This window comes from Homalodisca vitripennis, chromosome 4 (assembly GCF_021130785.1).
Source record: "Homalodisca vitripennis isolate AUS2020 chromosome 4, UT_GWSS_2.1, whole genome shotgun sequence".
Lineage (NCBI taxonomy): Eukaryota > Metazoa > Arthropoda > Insecta > Hemiptera > Cicadellidae > Homalodisca > Homalodisca vitripennis.
The window spans coordinates 170,452,263-170,473,284 of NC_060210.1; the positions used below are offsets into that span (position 1 = coordinate 170,452,263).

Here is a 21,022-nt window from a genome sequence, read left to right on the forward strand (position 1 = left end):
ATCATAATTCCCATAAATATTACATGGAACAAATATACTACCGAGATCTTGTAGATAAAAAGGTGGAATAAAAGGAGTCAAAACGCTCTGCAAATATATATCAGACTTTTTAAAGATGCATGGATTTAAATCAAATTCTAATGGGCATTCTGTGGAAGAAGTATCGATATAAAACGTGATATATATACTTATATATATATATATATATATATATATATATATATATATGTGTGTGTATACTAACTAAATGGGGTATGAAATGGATAAATTAGACTTTACTAAATTCACTAGCCAAGTTGTCAATCCGGTCGGTAGATTGAATTTTTATGAGGCCGGGTATTCCTGGGCCTGGAAGTCCTTTCCAAAACCTTCCATAGGTTGGGACTCCCAGGGGGTAGAAGTTTCTAGAGGCCATACTGTCAGCTCGTGTAGGCCGAAAAACTCGGAATGATTGTCCATAAATTATTCTATTACTTCGAGAAATTTAAAAAAACTAAAAGTTGTTTGGTCTTCAAAATCTGTTTACTCATGCTCTTTTAAGAGGTTTTATCAATTTATGAGCACTTAGACGGTGTATAATTTAAGTATGCATATACTTAGAAAAGAAATACCGTGAATCTAGTTTTTGTCTTACAGTAGGTATTGTGATAAGAGAACAATATGTAGCAGTATGATTAAGCAGATTTACAATCCATAGACTATTTTAAAATGGCTTGCGGTATGTAAAATTTATAACAACTATTCTGAACATTTAAATTTATTGAAGATCTAGTGTTAAACATATTCTTTTAATTAAAATTAATACATTTCATATTTAAAATAATGAAAAACTGCGTCTCTCTGAAAATTCTTAATCGGAAGTTTTAAAGCATTGAAGAATGCATTTAAAACAAACATACGCCATAGACATGGTCTAAGACCATGAACACGTTTTTGAGTCTACCTTATACCTGGCTTGCCCGCACACACAGAACCACGTGCCGAGCACCGAGACCTAGTATATGAATTATTAAATTTTACTTCAATAAATCCTTTTCAAACCATATAAAATATTAAAAATAAATTGAACTCCATCAAAGCAGCTTTTCAACATCGTTTCTTCAGATAAATTTATTTATTTCATTGCTTAGAGTCAAGTACGGAAATTTCGTAAAAGTGATTTTAAAACACTTTGTATAATTTAATGAACAAATGTAAAAATGCTCTTAATGGTCATTTTCTCGTTTTCAAAGGAGATGTCAAATAAGGGTTTAAATTTGAGAGGCCATAAACGGTGGTCTAGAAAATTCAAGATTCCGATTCCGTTTCGTAGCTCCTTTCTTTGTACAGCTGTTGTATACTGTATACATAAAGAGTGTAACAAAACTTCCTATACAAACTTTAAAATACGTTCCTTGGTTGAAGTGAAGCAAAAACTTAAATCCAACCAATGGTAAATCTCTTTCCGTTTACCGTCCGTCTGTGTGTTTTTAAAAAATTTAAATCGTATTTTGAATCCAAATAAACCAACTTTAACCAAACTCTAGTAAAATCTTTTTGTTAACCAGATCTAACTGTATAAAAAGTGTTTGGTCGAATTTGCAAATACAATGTAAAAATGGCGGCCATTAAAAAGTATTTAATCTAAAATATCTTAAAAAGTATTCATTTTACAAGAAACTGATAAACAACTGTTTATAGAAAATTTTAAAAAATCCAATAATACTTTAAATTCCTATATCGGATAAGAAATAACGTCTTATTATATGTTCAGTCCGAAAATCAAGATTTTTCACAATAACGTTTAACTATGACAAAGTATAATTAAATTAACCCATTTGAAATAATTTGTTCGATGCAAGTATACAAAACTGGTTCTTGTATCAAGCTTTTCTTTACGAAAATATACAAACTTAATAAGTAACAAGGTTTAAATAAACATCTAAGACAGAACAATTTCGAAAAACTAAAAGATGTTTGGTCTTCAAAATCTAATAAACTGGACTCGCTGAATACACTTTCTGAGATTATTATAATACGTTTCAGAATATATACAGTGGACGTCCTGACAATAAGTAATAAACTGGACTCGCTGAATACACTTTCTGAGATTATTATAATACGTTTCAGAATATATACAGTGGACGTCCTGACAATAAGTAATAAACTGGACTCGCTGAATACACTTTCTGAGATTATTATAATACGTTTCAGAATATATACAGTGGACGTCCTGACAATAAGTAATAAACTGGACTCGCTGAATACACTTTCTGAGATTATTATAATACGTTTCAGAATATATACAGTGGACGTCCTGACAATAAGTAATAAACTGGACTCGCTGAATACACTTTCTGAGATTATTATAATACGTTTCAGAATATATACAGTGGACGTCCTGACAATAAGTAATAAACTGGACTCGCTGAATACACTTTCTGAGATTATTATAATACGTTTCAGAATATATACAGTGGACGTCCTGACAATAAGTAATAAACTGGACTCGCTGAATACACTTTCTGAGATTATTATAATACGTTTCAGAATATATACAGTGGACGTCCTGACAATAAGTAATAAACTGGACTCGCTGAATACACTTTCTGAGATTATTATAATACGTTTCAGAATATATACAGTGGACGTCCTGACAATAAGTAATAAACTGGACTCGCTGAATACACTTTCTGAGATTATTATAATACGTTTCAGAATATATACAGTGGACGTCCTGACAATAAGTAATAAACTGGACTCGCTGAATACACTTTCTGAGATTATTATAATACGTTTCAGAATATATACAGTGGACGTCCTGACAATAAGTAATAAACTGGACTCGCTGAATACACTTTCTGAGATTATTATAATACGTTTCAGAATATATACAGTGGACGTCCTGACAATAAGTAATAAACTGGACTCGCTGAATACACTTTCTGAGATTATTATAATACGTTTCAGAATATATACAGTGGACGTCCTGACAATAAGTAATAAACTGGACTCGCTGAATACACTTTCTGAGATTATTATAATACGTTTCAGAATATATACAGTGGACGTCCTGACAATAAGTAATAAACTGGACTCGCTGAATACACTTTCTGAGATTATTATAATACGTTTCAGAATATATACAGTGGACGTCCTGACAATAAGTAATAAACTGGACTCGCTGAATACACTTTCTGAGATTATTATAATACGTTTCAGAATATATACAGTGGACGTCCTGACAATAAGTAATAAACTGGACTCGCTGAATACACTTTCTGAGATTATTATAATACGTTTCAGTAATGACAATATATAAACTGGAGACTTTCTGAGATTATTATAATACGTTTCAGAATATATACAGTGGACGTCCTGACAATAAGTAATAAACTGGACTCGCTGAATACACTTTCTGAGATTATTATAATACGTTTCAGAATATATACAGTGGACGTCCTGACAATAAGTAATAAACTGGACTCGCTGAATACACTTTCTGAGATTATTATAATACGTTTCAGAATATATACAGTGGACGTCCTGACAATAAGTAATAAACTGGACTCGCTGAATACACTTTCTGAGATTATTATAATACGTTTCAGAATATATACAGTGGACGTCCTGACAATAAGTAATAAACTGGACTCGCTGAATACACTTTCTGAGATTATTATAATACGTTTCAGAATATATACAGTGGACGTCCTGACAATAAGTAATAAACTGGACTCGCTGAATACACTTTCTGAGATTATTATAATACGTTTCAGAATATATACAGTGGACGTCCTGACAATAAGTAATAAACTGGACTCGCTGAATACACTTTCTGAGATTATTATAATACGTTTCAGAATATATACAGTGGACGTCCTGACAATAAGTAATAAACTGGACTCGCTGAATACACTTTCTGAGATTATTATAATACGTTTCAGAATATATACAGTGGACGTCCTGACAATAAGATTAATTTTTGTACACGTGTATAGATTAATTACCGACGTTACAGAAGATATAAAATTACCAACATGTATTCTGAAATTTGTATTTCTAGCTCGCTTAGTTTGAGTTTACTCTACGATATTTCGCTTGGTCATCATCTACGCATGCATTTGTAAAATATTTTCCTTCATTACACAAAAGCGAGTTTAGAACGGAAAAGAAACAGTTTGGAACAATGTTTAACTGGAGTCTCTTTTCTAGCTGTATTTTAAATAGAAGTAGGCATACGACTTATTTTGAGTTTTGATCATGATATTGTAGATACAAATAAAAGTCGAAGCAAATAGAATACGGTATACAATTTGAGTAATTTCGAAATATAAATCGTATTTCTATTAGTATGGACTAGTTGACGGTATGCAGTAGTAGGCGAGAAATGACGCGAAACAGATTTCCCGCTTCGGTTCAGAAATACACGCAGAGGCGGATTTTAAAATCTGCCGTCTATGGGATATCCCGATAGTGACGCCCTACTACCCCCCCCCCCCCCCAAATTATAACTGTCTGATGCCCGCCGTATCACCAGAAGTGGATTTGAAACTTTGTAACCCAAGCACCGTCGCATCGCTCCTCTCAGCCTACCAATAAAATACTATTAGCAGCTATATAATCAAACGGTAAAATCTGTTGCCACCTGAAACGTTTACACTGAGAGCCATTTAGCGGCAAAGAAAATGAATGGATTACAGAAAAGTCTCAACCATGTTGCACTCATACTGCCGTTCTTGTGGCATTTTAAATACTACGTTACCGTTATATATATTTTGAAAGTATACCCCTTCACAAGAAGAGTGAAGGGGTATAATTTAAATTAATATAAAATAATACTTAATAGCATTCCAGTTCCAGAAATAATAGTATTTTTATTATATGGATCATTATAAATAAAATATCCAGTACGGTACCATACTGCGTTGAATACTAAGAAATATTATTGATTATTGAGGATATGAAAGTTTATTGTTATAAAATAAGATCAAAGCGATTTTCTTCACAACTGCACAGCAGCACAGGCGGCGGCCAACTGGCGACATCAGTCAAGGATCCTACACACTATGCAACATCGTAGCACAGATTTAGTAAAGCACCCGCCAGTAGGGGCTGTAAGAGGGTACAGGTATCATTTCGAAGGTATAATTACCGAACATGAAAAATACGAATGTTTCTCTATAACATTTTCATAAAATCTGCAAAATAATCGTGAGGATCGCGTAGATTCATATTTCATCAGTGGCGTGACATAATACACTATACTATATAATGTACAGTAGCCAGCATAAGTATAATTATCGAACTGCAAGAGTCTATTTTTAAATTCTAAAAACGATACTAGTAGAACCTGCCTTTTATCCTGTAATCAAAGCTATCATTAAAATTTCGTTGTAATATTTTACTTTATTTCTAACTTTCTTTTTTAAGTTCGTCCTGAAAACTTTCAACAACATTTTCCGTTCCCTGAAATTTACTATCCTCGGCTATACCCCTTTAACAACTCTAGCATGTAACTTGCACAGAGGTTCGAATCGATAACGAAGCAATGGTGAGAAGGGTTAATTCAATGTGAATGTTAAATTTAGCTCCAGTTCGCCTTCCTCTCAGTGCAGCGTATGGAAGCTGACGCTGGCACAGACTTGGAATCTGGATAGATTCATGTTCGTCTGTCAGTGACGAAGAAGTTGAAAACGAACTTTTACATAGTTTCGACATCAGAGACGCCTATAATACAAAATATAACAATATATTATTGTTATTTAAGTTGAATAGCTATTCACACTGGTGCATAATTTGATCTACCAAATGCACAAATTTGTTTGGGTCTCTTCAGAAATTCCAGGAGTAGTCATGTTCTAAACGCTGCACTAAGAGGAAGTTGAACTGGAGCTAATATCAACTCACACGGTTTCGGGGACTCTACTCTTACATTTTTGAATAAAGTATAAACTGCAACCAGCTTACATTCCACCTTTTAAAAACATTTAATCCTTGCGAATTACACAGTATTCAACTAAGAGTTGAGTTATTAGTCGAAAATTATCACTGGCCATAAACTTCCTTAGGATGGGATCCGCTAGAAGTTGGCAGCTCCCAGAGAGAGGGAGCTCTCGGACACGTACAGTTCATAAAGATCGGAACTTACCATTGAACGGACCTGTCTGAAGCCTGTAGCTTCCAAAGTCCGAGTTTTGCAGAGTATTGCCTGAGATCGGGAAGCTTCTAGGGGTTGGGAACTACCAAAGGTCAGGAGCTTCCAGAGTTTGGAAGCATATGTTTCAGAGATAGTGTAATGTACATTCTGGAGGCTTGCAAGAACCAGATGATCAATGTAGTTTTTAAAACGCGAACCGCTTTTTTATGTCTGCATGCATGGATCTACCTGCATCTTTAGATTAACGTTCGTGCCATTGGGTTAAGCATATCTGGTAAATAGTATGAAAATTTTACAGAAACATCACACTTACTTAAAACTATGAAATGGTTCTAAAGTGTAAAAAATAAGCAATGCGATTTCTTTAACTTAAGTTATTTAAAATGTAATAATAAGTAACAAACATGTAATTGATTGGTGTTATATACGTTTACGTAGAAGTAAACAAATATTATAATTCACTAGCAATAGCACGCAATTTCTTGTTGGAATGAGAGCCATTGTAGGCATTATAGACATTCTAAACACTACTGAAATAAGTAATTACCACTGAAACATATTCCTATCTCTTGTTATATTTTATATTTAAGTTTAAGAGCAGTGTTTTAAGGCCCTGAAGTTGGAAGGTGAAACTAGTTTTTATAAGTACTATTAAAAAATTAGAAATTTCCTCATACTCCATGATTTAATTGAATATCTCTACCGAATTCAGTAACAATTGGACTAATATTGGCTAGGGTGGAGAAATCCTCAGGTTGAAGGTCTTAGTTTTTCAGCTTACGCACCACGTAGTAAATGGTGACGATCTATGTAATTGTGAAATTTGCATATTCTAGGTACATATCATAAAGCTTCATGGTTAAGAGTTTCGGTGTTAGGCGAAATTGCGTTGATTACGAAACGGTTTTATTCCGAGTTTTGTGCGTGTGTAAGCACTCCTTGTTCGAATGAATTACGACTAAATTTCCGACTCGATCAAGTATATATACATATACACACACGTAGGTCTACATTGGTCATAATACTTATACTTTTGATCATTCTCATTCACTTCGGGTCTAAGGTATTTCTGGCACCAAAGTTGAATTTGGTTTGTTGCTCCTTTCAAGAATAGAAAAATATTTAAATAATTCCGTAAACACTGCTTCTGACAAAAAACAAAAAAGGTGGGTTTTATAACAGTATTCTTTAAATCTGTAACAAAAATATAATCGTAGTTCTATCATTGATGCTGTATCTGTATTTCACTACTCAGGCACTACCTGCTTCATATTTACTCATATTTTCAATTACAATTATATTTGTACTAAAACTTCCAATTTTATGATCTGGATAACCTCTGTGCTCAAAAGTGATTACATAAAATGTTGAAACAAGAAATTTTGATACTTTCAACACTTTTTAGCTTACTCTACGCTCTCAAGCTAATGTAAAAAAAATTTAATGGTACTAAAACTTATCGAAACGTATGATTGTGTTGTCACATTATAATGTTTGCAAGGAACAGTTGATTACATTTTAACAGGCTCTTTCAATGAATGAAATGTATTTCCTGCAATGCATTTCTTATGGAAATTTTCGTAACTTTAGAGACCATAAACGTATGTACCAAATTTCATGTCAGCCAGGACATCTTTTAAATATCTATAGATAGATAACCATAAGGATTCCATTTTCTTTCCAGTAAACGTAGTTCTGGTGGAGGTATAATTGTCTATATACATATGGGATACAGGGGTGAGGTGCGATAATATATTGCAGATTATATGTGTTTATAATTATAGCAGAGTAACAACACAGTGTTTCAATACTAATGACAGTAATATAATTCAACTGCTAAGGAAGTATGTATGCTTAACTTTTAGGTTCTTATACGTCCGTTCAAAGTTTACAAGCCTGTAGTAAGAAAACGTGACTTAAAACAATTTATTGGTGTACAAAGAGACCAATCATTAATAATTAATGTCGGAATTAATATAAATGGTAAAAGGACCAGTGGTTGGGAAGCATATCCCGATAAGGCGCCACATAGCCAAGTTATACTATACACTATCCAGCTCGTATTAACAAAAAACTGTATGTTTATTACCATTACTGCTTTTAAATAAATCACTGGACCTTACGGCTTGTGATTAATCTATAGCTCCAATATGTTAATTTTGAACCAAAGGAACCCAATGGTGCCTAAGCCAAGATCCCTGTTAAAACCCTATTGTTATAACTAATTATTTAGAAAATCGTTTTACTTTAGCCCACTTGACCATCGAAGATCAATCTCCATTCTGTTTTTGTTTCTATCAACAATATGGACTGGATGGACCAGTCAAGATGAAATAATTTGTATTTGTATGACACTGAATCCACTTATGAAACACTAATACTTATGTGAATATATCTATATACTCGTTATTGTGTATAATAAGGTATTACTAATTTTGAATGGGTTTATTTTTGACTATTTAATGTCAACTATTACGGTACCAAACGCACTTAAAACTCGCATATATTTTTGTGTGTGTTTTTTATTCATTTTATATTATTTAGCATTATATATTTTTACCTAGCTAGCACAAATTCCAACTAACAACGGTTTGGGACCCAATTCTCTGCATTTTGGGGCATCAGACACATCTCACTGTTAAAGGATATGTTACCGACACACTTAATTAATGATTACTGGAAGATATTCACATCTACGATTCACTTTCAAAAACTCTAATTTTTGAGTTTGAATGACAGCGTGCTGGATTTCAGAAATCGGAGAGCAAAACATTTGCTACGATAAGCAAAATTTCATATTAGGTTGATTATCTGACATTCATAGTTATTTTAATTAATCTGGGCTCTATAACAGTAGTTTTAATTCCCCAATGTCTAAAGGTTAGAATTCGACACTGGCTCCATCTATTTTTACTATTTCTGTTTGTAATACACCAGTAATATGCAACACTATATACTTTAGTCGTATACAATTTTTACATCTTCATTTAAAAGTATGTTTAAAGTCAGCCTCCATTTTTTATATGGATGAACTACGTGCATAACGATAATTACAGAATTGTTTGAAGTAGGTACAAAGCTACTTACAGGAATTAAAGTGTAAACAAATCAACGCATCTCACCATTCCCACCATACATTTAAAATTAACTCTAAAGATTATTGGGGCGGAGTCCGTAATTGCGTAAATTTTGTCGTTAGTGTTTAAAATTAGTTCACAGACAATGTCTGCATGGTGGAAGACTAATCTTCCGAAATTTCACGGTTATTAGTGCTAATAAAATATTTTAGCATTGAGTTTCGGTACTTCTAATTCATTGCAAAAATAGTAGGCCTGTTCATGAAACCTAAAATAAGATGACTTCCAATTACATTGTACATAGTTTCTAACCTAATTGCAATCGAGTGTATTCGGCGATGCAAGTAAAGTGTTGTGCTCATAGCAGAGATGACCTTTATGATTAACTACGATAATATAATTAGTAAATGAAGTTATTTGAGATATTCGGATTTCTACGTACCTGGAACGCCATTAATCACGTGGCCTTATTATTAATCCAAGAAAATGTTGACATGAAAACCCCCAAATTGGTGCTCCTTCCCGAGTTGGGTGTCTAAGGCCACTCGATATAAGCGATCATATTTACGATACTTGTTGATAATATTATGTTCTCAGTGGAATATATCGAATCAATTTGGACGGGGTGGACTCGCGTACCTGACGGTAGGGTCACACCTTGATCCTGTGCTGTGATCAATATACCACAATGTTGTGACAGCTTATGTTAGTACAAGTGCGAGCATTCTAACAAATTAAATTAGAAATATCCATAATAATTCGCTACTATCGCGATTTTCATGGCGTGCTTAACTTGTTAGGAAAATAATAGTTTTGTGAAGGTATTTTAGACGATGCTGTGTACTCCTAGTAGTGAATTGAAATGTTTTAAAGATGTGAGTTTCGAAAATATAATTATAAATCTGGTTTGAATCGGTTATTCCGATCGGTTTGTTAGTTAATATTTTAAAATTAAGTTCTTTTTAGAAATTAAGTCTTACAATTGAATTAAACGAAAAATCCACCATGTATTTCTTGAGGAGAGTAATTTTCCCACCTCTTAAAATAAGGCGAAGACTATAGTTTATATGTATACCAACGTTTATAGTTTATAATACGAGTATATTGTTTTATATAGTAAGCCGTAACTAATGTATTCGTTTGTGACAAAAATAGCTGTTTTGGAAAGTATATTGGTAGAAATGTTTATGGTACCTCTTTTTTTCAGATCGTAATATTCTATTTAAGCCTTAGTATAGAAACACTAACATAAGATTACTACTATTGTTAGGCTACTATTAGTACATATGAATATATATATATATATATATATATATATATATATATAAATATATATATATATATATATATATATATATATATGAATGTGTGTGTGTGTGTGTGTGTGTGTGTGTGTGTGTGTGTGTTCTGAAGTAAATCACACATTATGCAGTGTTTTAGTTTTGGAAATTTGTTGTAATAGTCATACAGCCCTACTTATCCTGTTTAGGAGTAAAGTCAACAGCTATTAGGCTTTATTTATAACTCTGTAAATTGGCACTATTCAATATATTCAGCAAAACAGCAAAACAAACTTAATGCTCTATGAAAAATACCGAGATATAATAAAACGGAGGGATAATGTTATCGAATAAACTAAACCATACAGATTGGTCTGTTACAAATTAGGGATAACAGCACGTCTAGGGGAATGTAATAGAAGAAACATTTTGAAGCGGAAGGACGTAAGCAGGGATGATATTCATGAACCGAGTGCGGAAAGGGAGGACCAATAGGAGAAGAGCAGCGAGCGCGCCGGCCAATAGCAGAACAGCCCGCGCCCGACCGTAATAGCGGCATTAAGATGCTAAGTGTAGGGGAGGGCCGGCTGTAATTATTCGTGACGTAGCAAGATGGCGTGTGTCTGTTTGCAATTTTGACATTTCTATTACTTCCTTGGACCTGTCAACACTGTGCGGTCACTCAGCAGGGGAAGCGCGGGGTTCTCACCACACTTTCAAATACAGTTCATAATTTAACCCGGTGATTTGTTTAAACTATTTGGCTAATTTAGTGTAATGTAAACGAAGTTAAATTGTATTTAGTGAACACTGATTGATAACATAGTTTGGTTATTGTACCTTTGAACTGATCCAATGTTAGCCGACGTGATGCAGCAGTCCACCAAGACGTCCTTCCTCATCAAAGATCTCCTGGGAGACGTCCTCGTCAACAGAGAAGGTGAGCAGCTTCACTGTTGCACGTTCTGGCTGATAATATTAGTGCGAAACTTGTATACAGTATATTAACTCATTTTAAAAATATATTACTTAATGTAATCGTCACGTAGTATTTATCACCGCTTACCTAATGTTCCATTAGCTATTTTATCACATTTAACACTTGTTTAATACTTTTATTAACATTGATTGTTATTTAACTAAACAATAACACACCATTGCAATTAGACTTAGCATTTCTCTAGAGTACGTTGCGTGTTCCTCATGCTTAAACCGACGTTTTAATAATTCACTAAAAATATACAGTAAAAAACCGCAAGATGAAAAATTCATATCTCATTAATTCTCATAAGATAGCAGTTTTAACTTCTTTGGGTGAACCAAAGCCGTGTAATTGTGACTATGGACTCTAGAATACATGTAATCAAATTAAAAATTCGAAACAAGTTTTAAAATGGTTCATTGATTAATGTGACAACATGGTGGATTTGTTTAATGTTTTCTAAAAATTAAGTAACTATTATGTTTTAATTATTAATAATGTATATGTTATTATGTATATATTAAGTTGTTATACTAAGGAACTTTTGGGGTTGAGTACAAAATCGAATAAACTGTACTTAAATTCTATGCCTTTAACACTTTCGAATAAAAATTTAATACCGGATTTTCAGTTGCACCAAATGTACAATGCTTGAATGGAAACAATAATCGTACAGCTAGCCCTAATTGTGACCCCTAGTAGTGTTAAGTTGAAGGTAAAATCTCTTAAGAGAAAATTTTTAAAATACAAATCTGAAACTACTAAACAGTCGGTAAGCTCACTTAATAAAAAGCCATGTAATAAGTGATATATTAATTTAACAGAATGTCTTAATCAAAATTACTACAAAAATATTGGGTTTAAATAGTTTCAATTTACTAAGTAAGATTATTTTTGTAATTTTTCAATTTTAAAGTAAGAAATATAATACACTGTTAAAATCGCTTATTCATATACGTATTATCATAATCGTTAATTAAATAGTTAGAGAATATTGTCTTGATTAAAACTAGTTGTAGTATAAAATAAAATCCTTATTCTACCGATTCAACACAAATTTTAAAAAAAATGTATAAAATATCAAATCGTGTCGTTTGTAAAATGATTTTAATAACAAAAAAGTATTTTTTTTTCGTTCGTTACTGGAATTTTGAATACAAATTGCCTTCAGTTGTTTTTAATTATTGTTATCGCATATTATTAAAACATTTGAAAAACACTCGTTTTCCCCAAAGGGATATTTATCTTTAGGCGTATTTACAATTAGTTAAAATCCAGTTTAATCCACCAGAAAAATTAAAAAACATATACTTTTTGGCATACAAAATAATTATAATTTAAATGCATAATATTTCAGTTAAAAATTATTGAGGAATTGAATTTTTACATATTTGTATGTGAATTACATGTAAATTTGAATTGCCGCAAAGTAATTGTGTAATTACGGAAACGTTTAATTTTAGTGCTTACTTATTATCTAGTAGTACGTTATTATTATTCCATTATTACTATAATATAATAATAATAGTTTTATGCACTACATTTAACACAATTTTTAACAATACGAAGAGCTATTTTAATGAGAATGAAATAAATGTTCTACTAGTTGATAGTTGCTGACACACGTAGTCTGAGCTTCTCTAGCGATGAGATCACTCACTCTGGTATTTTCGCAAAGGAGGTCTCAAAAGTGTTGACAATTTCTGTTCGGATCTCATAAAAATGTGAGTTTTCTGATTTAAAATAGTAATTCCACTAAAATAACACCACGAAATCTTTAATTAACACTCCCTTATCACGTATTGTACTGCAGTAATGCAACAAACAGTAGGCCTAATAGTTAAGAAGTTCAATCTAAACTACGGTCCCTCTTGAAAATATTTTTCAAGTAGAGTTTAGCACAGTACGTATTACTTGTAGTGGCGATATATCTGAACACATTTAAAGCGAATATTAACAAATGATGAATAAAGAGAACGATTTAGATATAAAGTACTAGTTCGATCACTATTTTGTAGCAAGTGTAGGTACTCGTATTTAATATTACAGTAACAAGTAGCTACATACCATATTATGAGATATTTGCATTTAAACCTATTTGGAACCATTGATCTATTATTTTATTGAGTACATCGTCGATTAAGATACTACGCGATTTAGATATTTACAACGTTCCATACACTCCAAGAGACTCCAGGAGACACAGGCAATTCGACTTTAACACATTTTGTCAAATATACCATTCTCAATACCGACCTTCAAGTAGCTGGAGTATCAACGCCGTCAGTTATACTTGCATTTCAGAAGGAGAATGAAGTACTGGATTCTCATTTTTAGATGGAGAAGGCCGATAAAATGATTATATTTTCCTCCCATTTATGACAATGAACTGTGAAATACTACTATAACAGATATTATGCATTAAATAAAAACCGATAGCATGTTCGCAAGAAACTTTAACAGCTATCATGAAAGGCTTATGGTATAACTGATTATGTTCAAATATAACGTAGTTGCAATTATAATACCAGTAAATGAAGCTTCTTTATCAACTAATAATTTCATAAATAACTATTCTTTCTACAGTAAATGTCTTCCTAAAAAGCATAGGATAGCTGAAAAGGTAACAGAGTTCCAGACATTTGCCATCGTTGTATGTTACAAAAAAGACTGTATTTCGAGGATTACGATCTATTTTTGAAACTTAGTGTTCTAACTTTGTGTAATCTTCAGTAAAAAAAACTTTAAAAAGGTAATTGATATGGCTCGTTGTTAATTAGTAGCTATTATACTTCCAAATGTTAATAATGTTTTCGTATGTACATTGTTACATACACTTTGAATGTTAATAAAAATAACAAATTTCGTATCTCTGTTACTTATCATACACATTTATTTAAATCAAGCTTTATATAACCTGTTATTTGTAATTCCGTTTGTTTTTTAATATTTTGTGGCGTTTGCACATTTCAATTTAGCTTACTTAGAGATTTAAAGAGTTATTTAAAAATTTAAAAAAGCACGTTTAGCTTTAAAATATAATCAATAATAATTTCCTCTTCATTTTATATAGTTTGTTATTAAAACACGTATTATGTTATTATTTAAATTAATATTTTTATTGTAGTTTTAAAAAGGGCACGATTCTATGTTAATGTCTGCGCTGAGTTGTCGAGAATTATGCAACTAACTAGAATGTTATTTCAAAGGTAAAAAATATTTCAATTCATCACCTGTTCTCCAAGTTATAAATATAATCTGAGATACAACCATACAAACAAACAATAAACCCGTCTCCATGTACGTAACACTCGCGGTGATTTGCTCCGTACCGTGGAGTAATTCTAAACCAAAACTAATGTTTGCGTAGGATATCTTATACTATTTCATAGTCAAACAAAAATAAAACACCCAAAATTCACATTAAATCAGTTTTAAAAGCTGCCAAAAAAATAAACAGAATGACTATTTTCGGAAAGAAACAAATCTAGAGTAAAACAAATTTGTTGTGTTAATATGTGTTTAAATCTAAGCGTAAACATTGAGTATTAAAAAAAAAACTTTTTTTGCTTTATAAAATGCATGAAAATTCATAGACGATTTATTTTAGATAACAGACGGACTGAAAATCCAAGAGAAAGTGTCGAGGAGGAAATTCGGGTAGTTTAAAGCTTAGTACTTAAGAACTCGAAATGTAAGGACAAGAACTGGAGACCCGATAAAAGTAATGAGAACTCTGAAGAACACGTTATTTTGCGTGTAACCATTATGTGACCGTAGTTACGTAGCCTATCGTTTGAAACAGGCGGAAATATTAGGACCATGACTTTTGACAGAAAGGAAATAAAAAAAATATTCCAGAAAACCCACCAAGTTTTTGAAGGTGCAGTAAATTTTAATTATGAATTGATTTAAGCAGTAACTATTGATCGAACCTATCACAAGGACAGCAAATGTATTTGTTCCAAGGATTGTCATAAAAAAGCGTATAGATTTTTTGTTCTCTTAGGACCAGAAGCTTAGAAATTGCAGGAAGTCCTTAAAAGACCTTAGTGCTGATTCGGGAGTGACAGGATATTCTGGATGGGTAAGGTTGGGTGTAGGGGCCACCTTCTGTCAAGATCCATGAGGAAGAATTTCTGTAAATGTACTATAACTACTTCATATTTGTGTCGTTAACGTTCAGGAGGTTGTGAGATCCAGTTTGTTAGTCTCGTAGTTCTAGAATAATATACAAATTTAAACTACTCATATTTCAATATAAATATAAATTAGTGACTTCTCCATATTTCTTGCAACAATTTGTAAGGCCAGGCCTTTTTATTGTCTTCTTTATATTGCTTTTTAATATTTAGAGGACATTCTATAGTTAATAATATTACATGAAAGGTTGAATATCAGTTTTTAAAACTTAAAACAATTTGAATTCAAAACTAAAAGCAGTCTTTAATATTTCGAATTTTAATTCAAAGGGATCAAATGTATAACAAGCAAATTGAAGAGGTAGTTCGCATCGTGTTATATAGAAGGTCTCAAACGGATGTCAAATATAGAATAGCTTCCTAGTATTTTTAAATGCAAAAACTTATTGAATATTGACTTATTTGGCTATTCAAATATTTATGAGTTAATCCACCTAAATCCCTAATCTAAAGCGACGTTCGGGGAGGCTGAATCAACAAGAGTACACGTGGCGAAGAGAACATCGAGATTATTATTATTATTATAAAATAAAACCTGAAACAAAAAAACGAACTCTAATGAAATTTGAGAAATTAAGTATCAAAATTAGCAACAGTTTTGTTATATTTCTACATGCGAAAGTTCACCTTTCTAGGCAGTTATCCAAACAAAATGTTTTGCTATTTTTTTTTATTACGTAGTGATTACATGTTATTTCGAAGCAATAAAACATAATATATAATCTAAAAGTACTATCATTAATCACAATAAAAATGTAGGTATAATTTTGGTTAAAACTGAACTGTCATTGAGTTATTACAATCGGAAACAAAGTCTCGGGTACGGTAGATTCTACACGAATTATGCACAAGACTATTACCACTGTAACTGTCCTTTCGGTGATATTCTAACGATAAATCAATTTTCAACGTATTCTAAAAACTAATAGTTGTTCTAACCTATGAGATTTTCAAGAGTTTTTATTTGTAGATAATCAAATCCTTAAAGCAAAAATAATTTTTTTTAATGGTTTGAAATGTTAGGATTCGCTTTGGTTTATATTTACTGATTTGTTGTTACTTTTGTTATTTTGTAGCTAGACTTCTGCGGTTATACTTATCCATATACTTTTCTATCTAATGCTATTACAAGTTTGTTTTTCATGTACGATTTAGGACAGTTTTTGTTTTTATTCTATAAATAGAAGAGATAAGGCAATTTAATTCACTGTAATGATCACACACGTATATTTTCGATAAAAAAGTAACTACAGGAGTTCTTCGCATTAACATTACTACGAAAATAGGTGCAGCCCTTAGTTCTAACTTTTTCAGTTACAGAAGTTAAGTTGAAAGGCTCCACATCTTTGCCCAGCCTTCTATAGAAAAAACTTGATATCCATTGACGCAATTTACAATTACATATAACGGTTGGATTGTGTGGTTAAGATCAGCGCGGAGCGTGTTGGACACAAAAGAACAGTTTTTAAATGAAAAAAAAAATTGGATTGGTAAAATGAGCATAATTTCTAATAATGTTTTGCATTTTTTGTATAAAAGAATGTTAAATTTATATAAAAATATTGCGTGTAATCTAAAATACAATATTGCGAATTGCATTACATTGAATTGGAATGAACACAGTTATTACTATTATAAAAGAGCTTCTTTTTCAAATCGTCCAGTGGTAGTATTGTATAACGTTCACAGTTAGAAAGTGACAAACGTCCTTAACACCAACATCTTACGGACAGAGAGTAGATCGATGTGTAGAGTGGCGGGCCGTGTGTGTCGCTCTAACTGCATTGTTAGGGTCCAGCCACTTCCACTTGTTATAGAGGGGAATCGAACATCAATTTACCGACTGAGGACTAGTGAAACTGTAACCCTCGATACACCCCCCATTGTCAGGAGCCCTTCGCTCCACAATGAGATTTATTTGCATTCATAACCTCTGTGATTGTAACCACGGAAGGAGCTGGCACTCAGCAGTGTGAGATGTCATTCATAGTGTGAGTACTGAGTAGACAGATTAGTCATCACTGCTGGACATAAGTCAAGTTTCAATCGCAGTATAAACTAAAACGTGTTAATTAGGTATTTTGGGAATCTAAGCTTTGTATAAAATAAATTCAGAAGCCTTGTTCAGTGCCATAAGCGTATTTTGATGCAGCTCGAGAGTGGGTACTGCATCAAAATTTCTCGTACGTTTTATATTGGATATAACAATATTGAGTTTAGTTGTCCGATAGTTGCAGTTATTTAATTATTGTCCAATTTTCAACTTTCTTTAGTTCCAATAACCTTTTATATTCTCAAATGGTGTATATGCAGGTAAAAATAGGTGGTGCATTTTTTTAATTGGGCTGTTTACGTCCATGTTTGAGTTCGAAAATGAACAATGAACGGCACGACGCTGCCGCTGAACATGAGTAGCTGTTCACAAGTTGTTGCTATCACGGTGATTATTCAGTTACAGAAGATTCTGACTGCTCAGAAGAGGAGGGAGAGGCACGGACCAGGCTGCAGCATCCGTTGCCACTGTTGCTTCAGCACTACAGCCAGCTGCTGACGCTGAACATACGTAGCTGTTAACAAGTTGTTGCTATCACTGTGATTATTCAGTTACAGAAGATTCTGACTGCTCAGAAGAGGAGGGAGAGGAACGGACCAGGCTGCAGCATCCGTTGCCACTGTTGCTTCAGCACCACAGCCAGCTGCTGACGCTGAACATGAGTAGCTGTTCACAAGTTGTTGCTATCACGGTGATTATTCAGTTACAGAAGATTCTGACTGCTCAGAAGAGGAGGGAGAGGCACGGACCAGGCTGCAGCATCCGTTGCCACTGTTGCTTCAGCACCACAGCCAGCTGCTGACGCTGAACATACGTAGCTGTTCACAAGTTGTTGCTATCACGGTGATTATTCAGTTACAGAAGATTCTGACTGCTCAGAAGAGGAGGGAGAGGCACGAACCAGGCTGCAGCATCCATTGCCACTGTTGCTTCAGCACCACAGCCAGCTGCTGACACTGAACCATGACGACTCATCGGCCAACAAGAATCGCAAGCCACGCAGACGACGAACCGCCTTCACACATGCCCAGCTCGCTTACCTAGAGCGCAAGTTCCGCTGCCAGAAATACCTCTCCGTAGCCGACCGTAGTGACGTGGCCGACGCCCTCAATCTGTCCGAGACGCAGGTCAAGACCTGGTACCAAAACCGCAGGTCAGTTACTATACTTAGCTACTTGGTAAAAATTGTCTTAGAAAATTTACTACATTTTCAATTATTTAGAGTAAGTAAAAAAGAATGGCTTGGTAAATGTATCTTTCCAACTTATAATTCTTACTAGATCTGATTAATTTAACTTGGTATGCTTCATATTTATTCCTGTTCCATCCAACCTGTTGCAACTAGAGCCTAGCATAATCACAAAAACTAACCTATTGTCATACAATATTCCTCAGCCTCTAGATTTCCTAAATAAACCATTTTAAGTTAATAAAAACAGGTTAGGATCCAATAAACAATTGTTAGGAACACATTAAGAATATGAAGACCGAAGCAAAATACAACTTACCTAAGATCTAAACGGTTCCAGAACCAAATGGAAGAGACAAAACCAACTACGCCTGGAGCAGCTGAGGCAGCAGGCGTCTGTGGAGAAGGAACTGCTGCACCAGCCTGAGGCCAGCTGTTGTGCACCTTACCAGACTCCTTCGTCCGCAGCCTGCAGCTTCCTCACCACCGCCGCCGCCATCTTCCGTAACGTTACTTATGTCCACGGCTGCCCTCTGTAAACTGGATCGTCCAACTCTTGCACTACTAAATTGAATTTACATACCCAATTCTAAAACAGAATATTCAGTTAAGGTGACAAATCTAAGTTGTACTATTTAAAATATTCTCTTTACAAGCACTTGTAAAACTGAAGTTTGTGTTGCTTCATTAAGGACAATTTTATAATCCTAGTTTAGAAAGTCTGTTTCTGTTACTGACGAATCTCATTAAAGGCAAACAGTATATAAACATGTACAGACAAATTGAATGCACTCAATAATGCAATGCGACGTTTCGGTATTAAAAACGAGTTGCTTAAAACTCACCAATTTTATTTTTAATTAAAGAAACAGTTTGTTTTTCCAATATATAACAGATAACTGTGTATGGGTTACTTTTAACCTATTTTAAAAGTAAAGTCTTTATTTTAAGTCTTTGAATTAATTTTATCAGACTAATTTAGTTTGTAACATGACATTTGCAAACTCATGTGATATTGTGTGCGTGATATTTGACACGGTTTCGTTGCTGAACATTGAACTGATTCAACGTCGTGTGGTTGTGAGTCAGAACTCAGTAGTAACCACTTATAAATATTTGTAGTATATGTATCTATTGTATATTGAATATATCATCAGATGTGTCGAGCTTTTGTCCTAATTGTCGAATGCCGCGTCTTTGTAAATAATGTTTATTAATAATCGTAGGTTTTAATAATATTCTATGTTCATTGATATAACGTGTCACGTCCTGTATGTAGAATATTACTTCTTACACAACCATCAGCCTATTTATACATCTGTTCCTCTACTAAATAAAGAACAAAAATAATGTAGAGTGGAAGAGTTTTTTCTCTATATGTACAGATAATCCAAATATGGGCTTTAACTTCTCTAAAAATTAAACTATGCTTAATTATGTTACATATGTTCACACATCATGTACCAAAATCATTAGATCAAATTCGGATTTTCCCCGATTTTGAATATTATTAATTACCTAGTCCAGTTTCTGTGTATAAAACATTGTTAATTGAATAATAAAATAACGTTTAAATACTGCAAATAAACTATGTTCTTTCTTTATTTCTATAGTTTTTGTCCTCTCACCCATAATTTTCATACCTTGTATAACTCCGGTTAATAGTGTGTTTTATTTGAATGATATTTTTTTAATTTTTTCGTTAAGTACTGTCCTGAGGACAGCATAAGTGTGAAAATTTGTTTGAACTGTCCACGAGGAATTATAGGAGTTTAAAGCAACTGTTGTAATTGGAACCACAAAAACTGCTATAGATAACTATATGAAATTTGTACAGAAAAATTTAATTTGACAAGTACAATTTTATTTCAAACATATATTTTGTAAAAATACATTTAAACTAATTTAAAAAATGGAATTTCCATAATTCGGAATATTGAAAACTACCTCTGAAGTATAATTAATATTGTAAAAACTCACATTCTTATCTTTAGATGTTTTTTTCTAGGGCCTAATTTCCAAAATTACCAAATAATACTTTAAATGCGTACAATCATTTCTTGTGGTGTTAAAAAAGGTTTTTTTTTTACAAAATTTACG

The 21,022-nt window shown here is 33.0% G+C and overlaps 1 protein-coding gene across 1 annotated transcript; it reads left to right on the forward strand.

Annotated features, from left to right (window-relative positions):
• The first annotated feature begins 11,123 nt into the window (after positions 1 to 11,123).
• Positions 11,124 to 20,684, forward strand: LOC124360600 (barH-like 1 homeobox protein). The gene is made up of 3 exons (XM_046814345.1): positions 11,124 to 11,436; positions 18,589 to 18,886; positions 19,263 to 20,684. The coding sequence occupies exons 1-3, from the start codon at positions 11,352 to 11,354 to the stop codon at positions 19,459 to 19,461; spliced, it is 582 nt and encodes a 193-aa protein (XP_046670301.1). The 5' UTR covers positions 11,124 to 11,351; the 3' UTR covers positions 19,462 to 20,684.
• Positions 20,685 to 21,022: the final 338 nt, after the last annotated feature.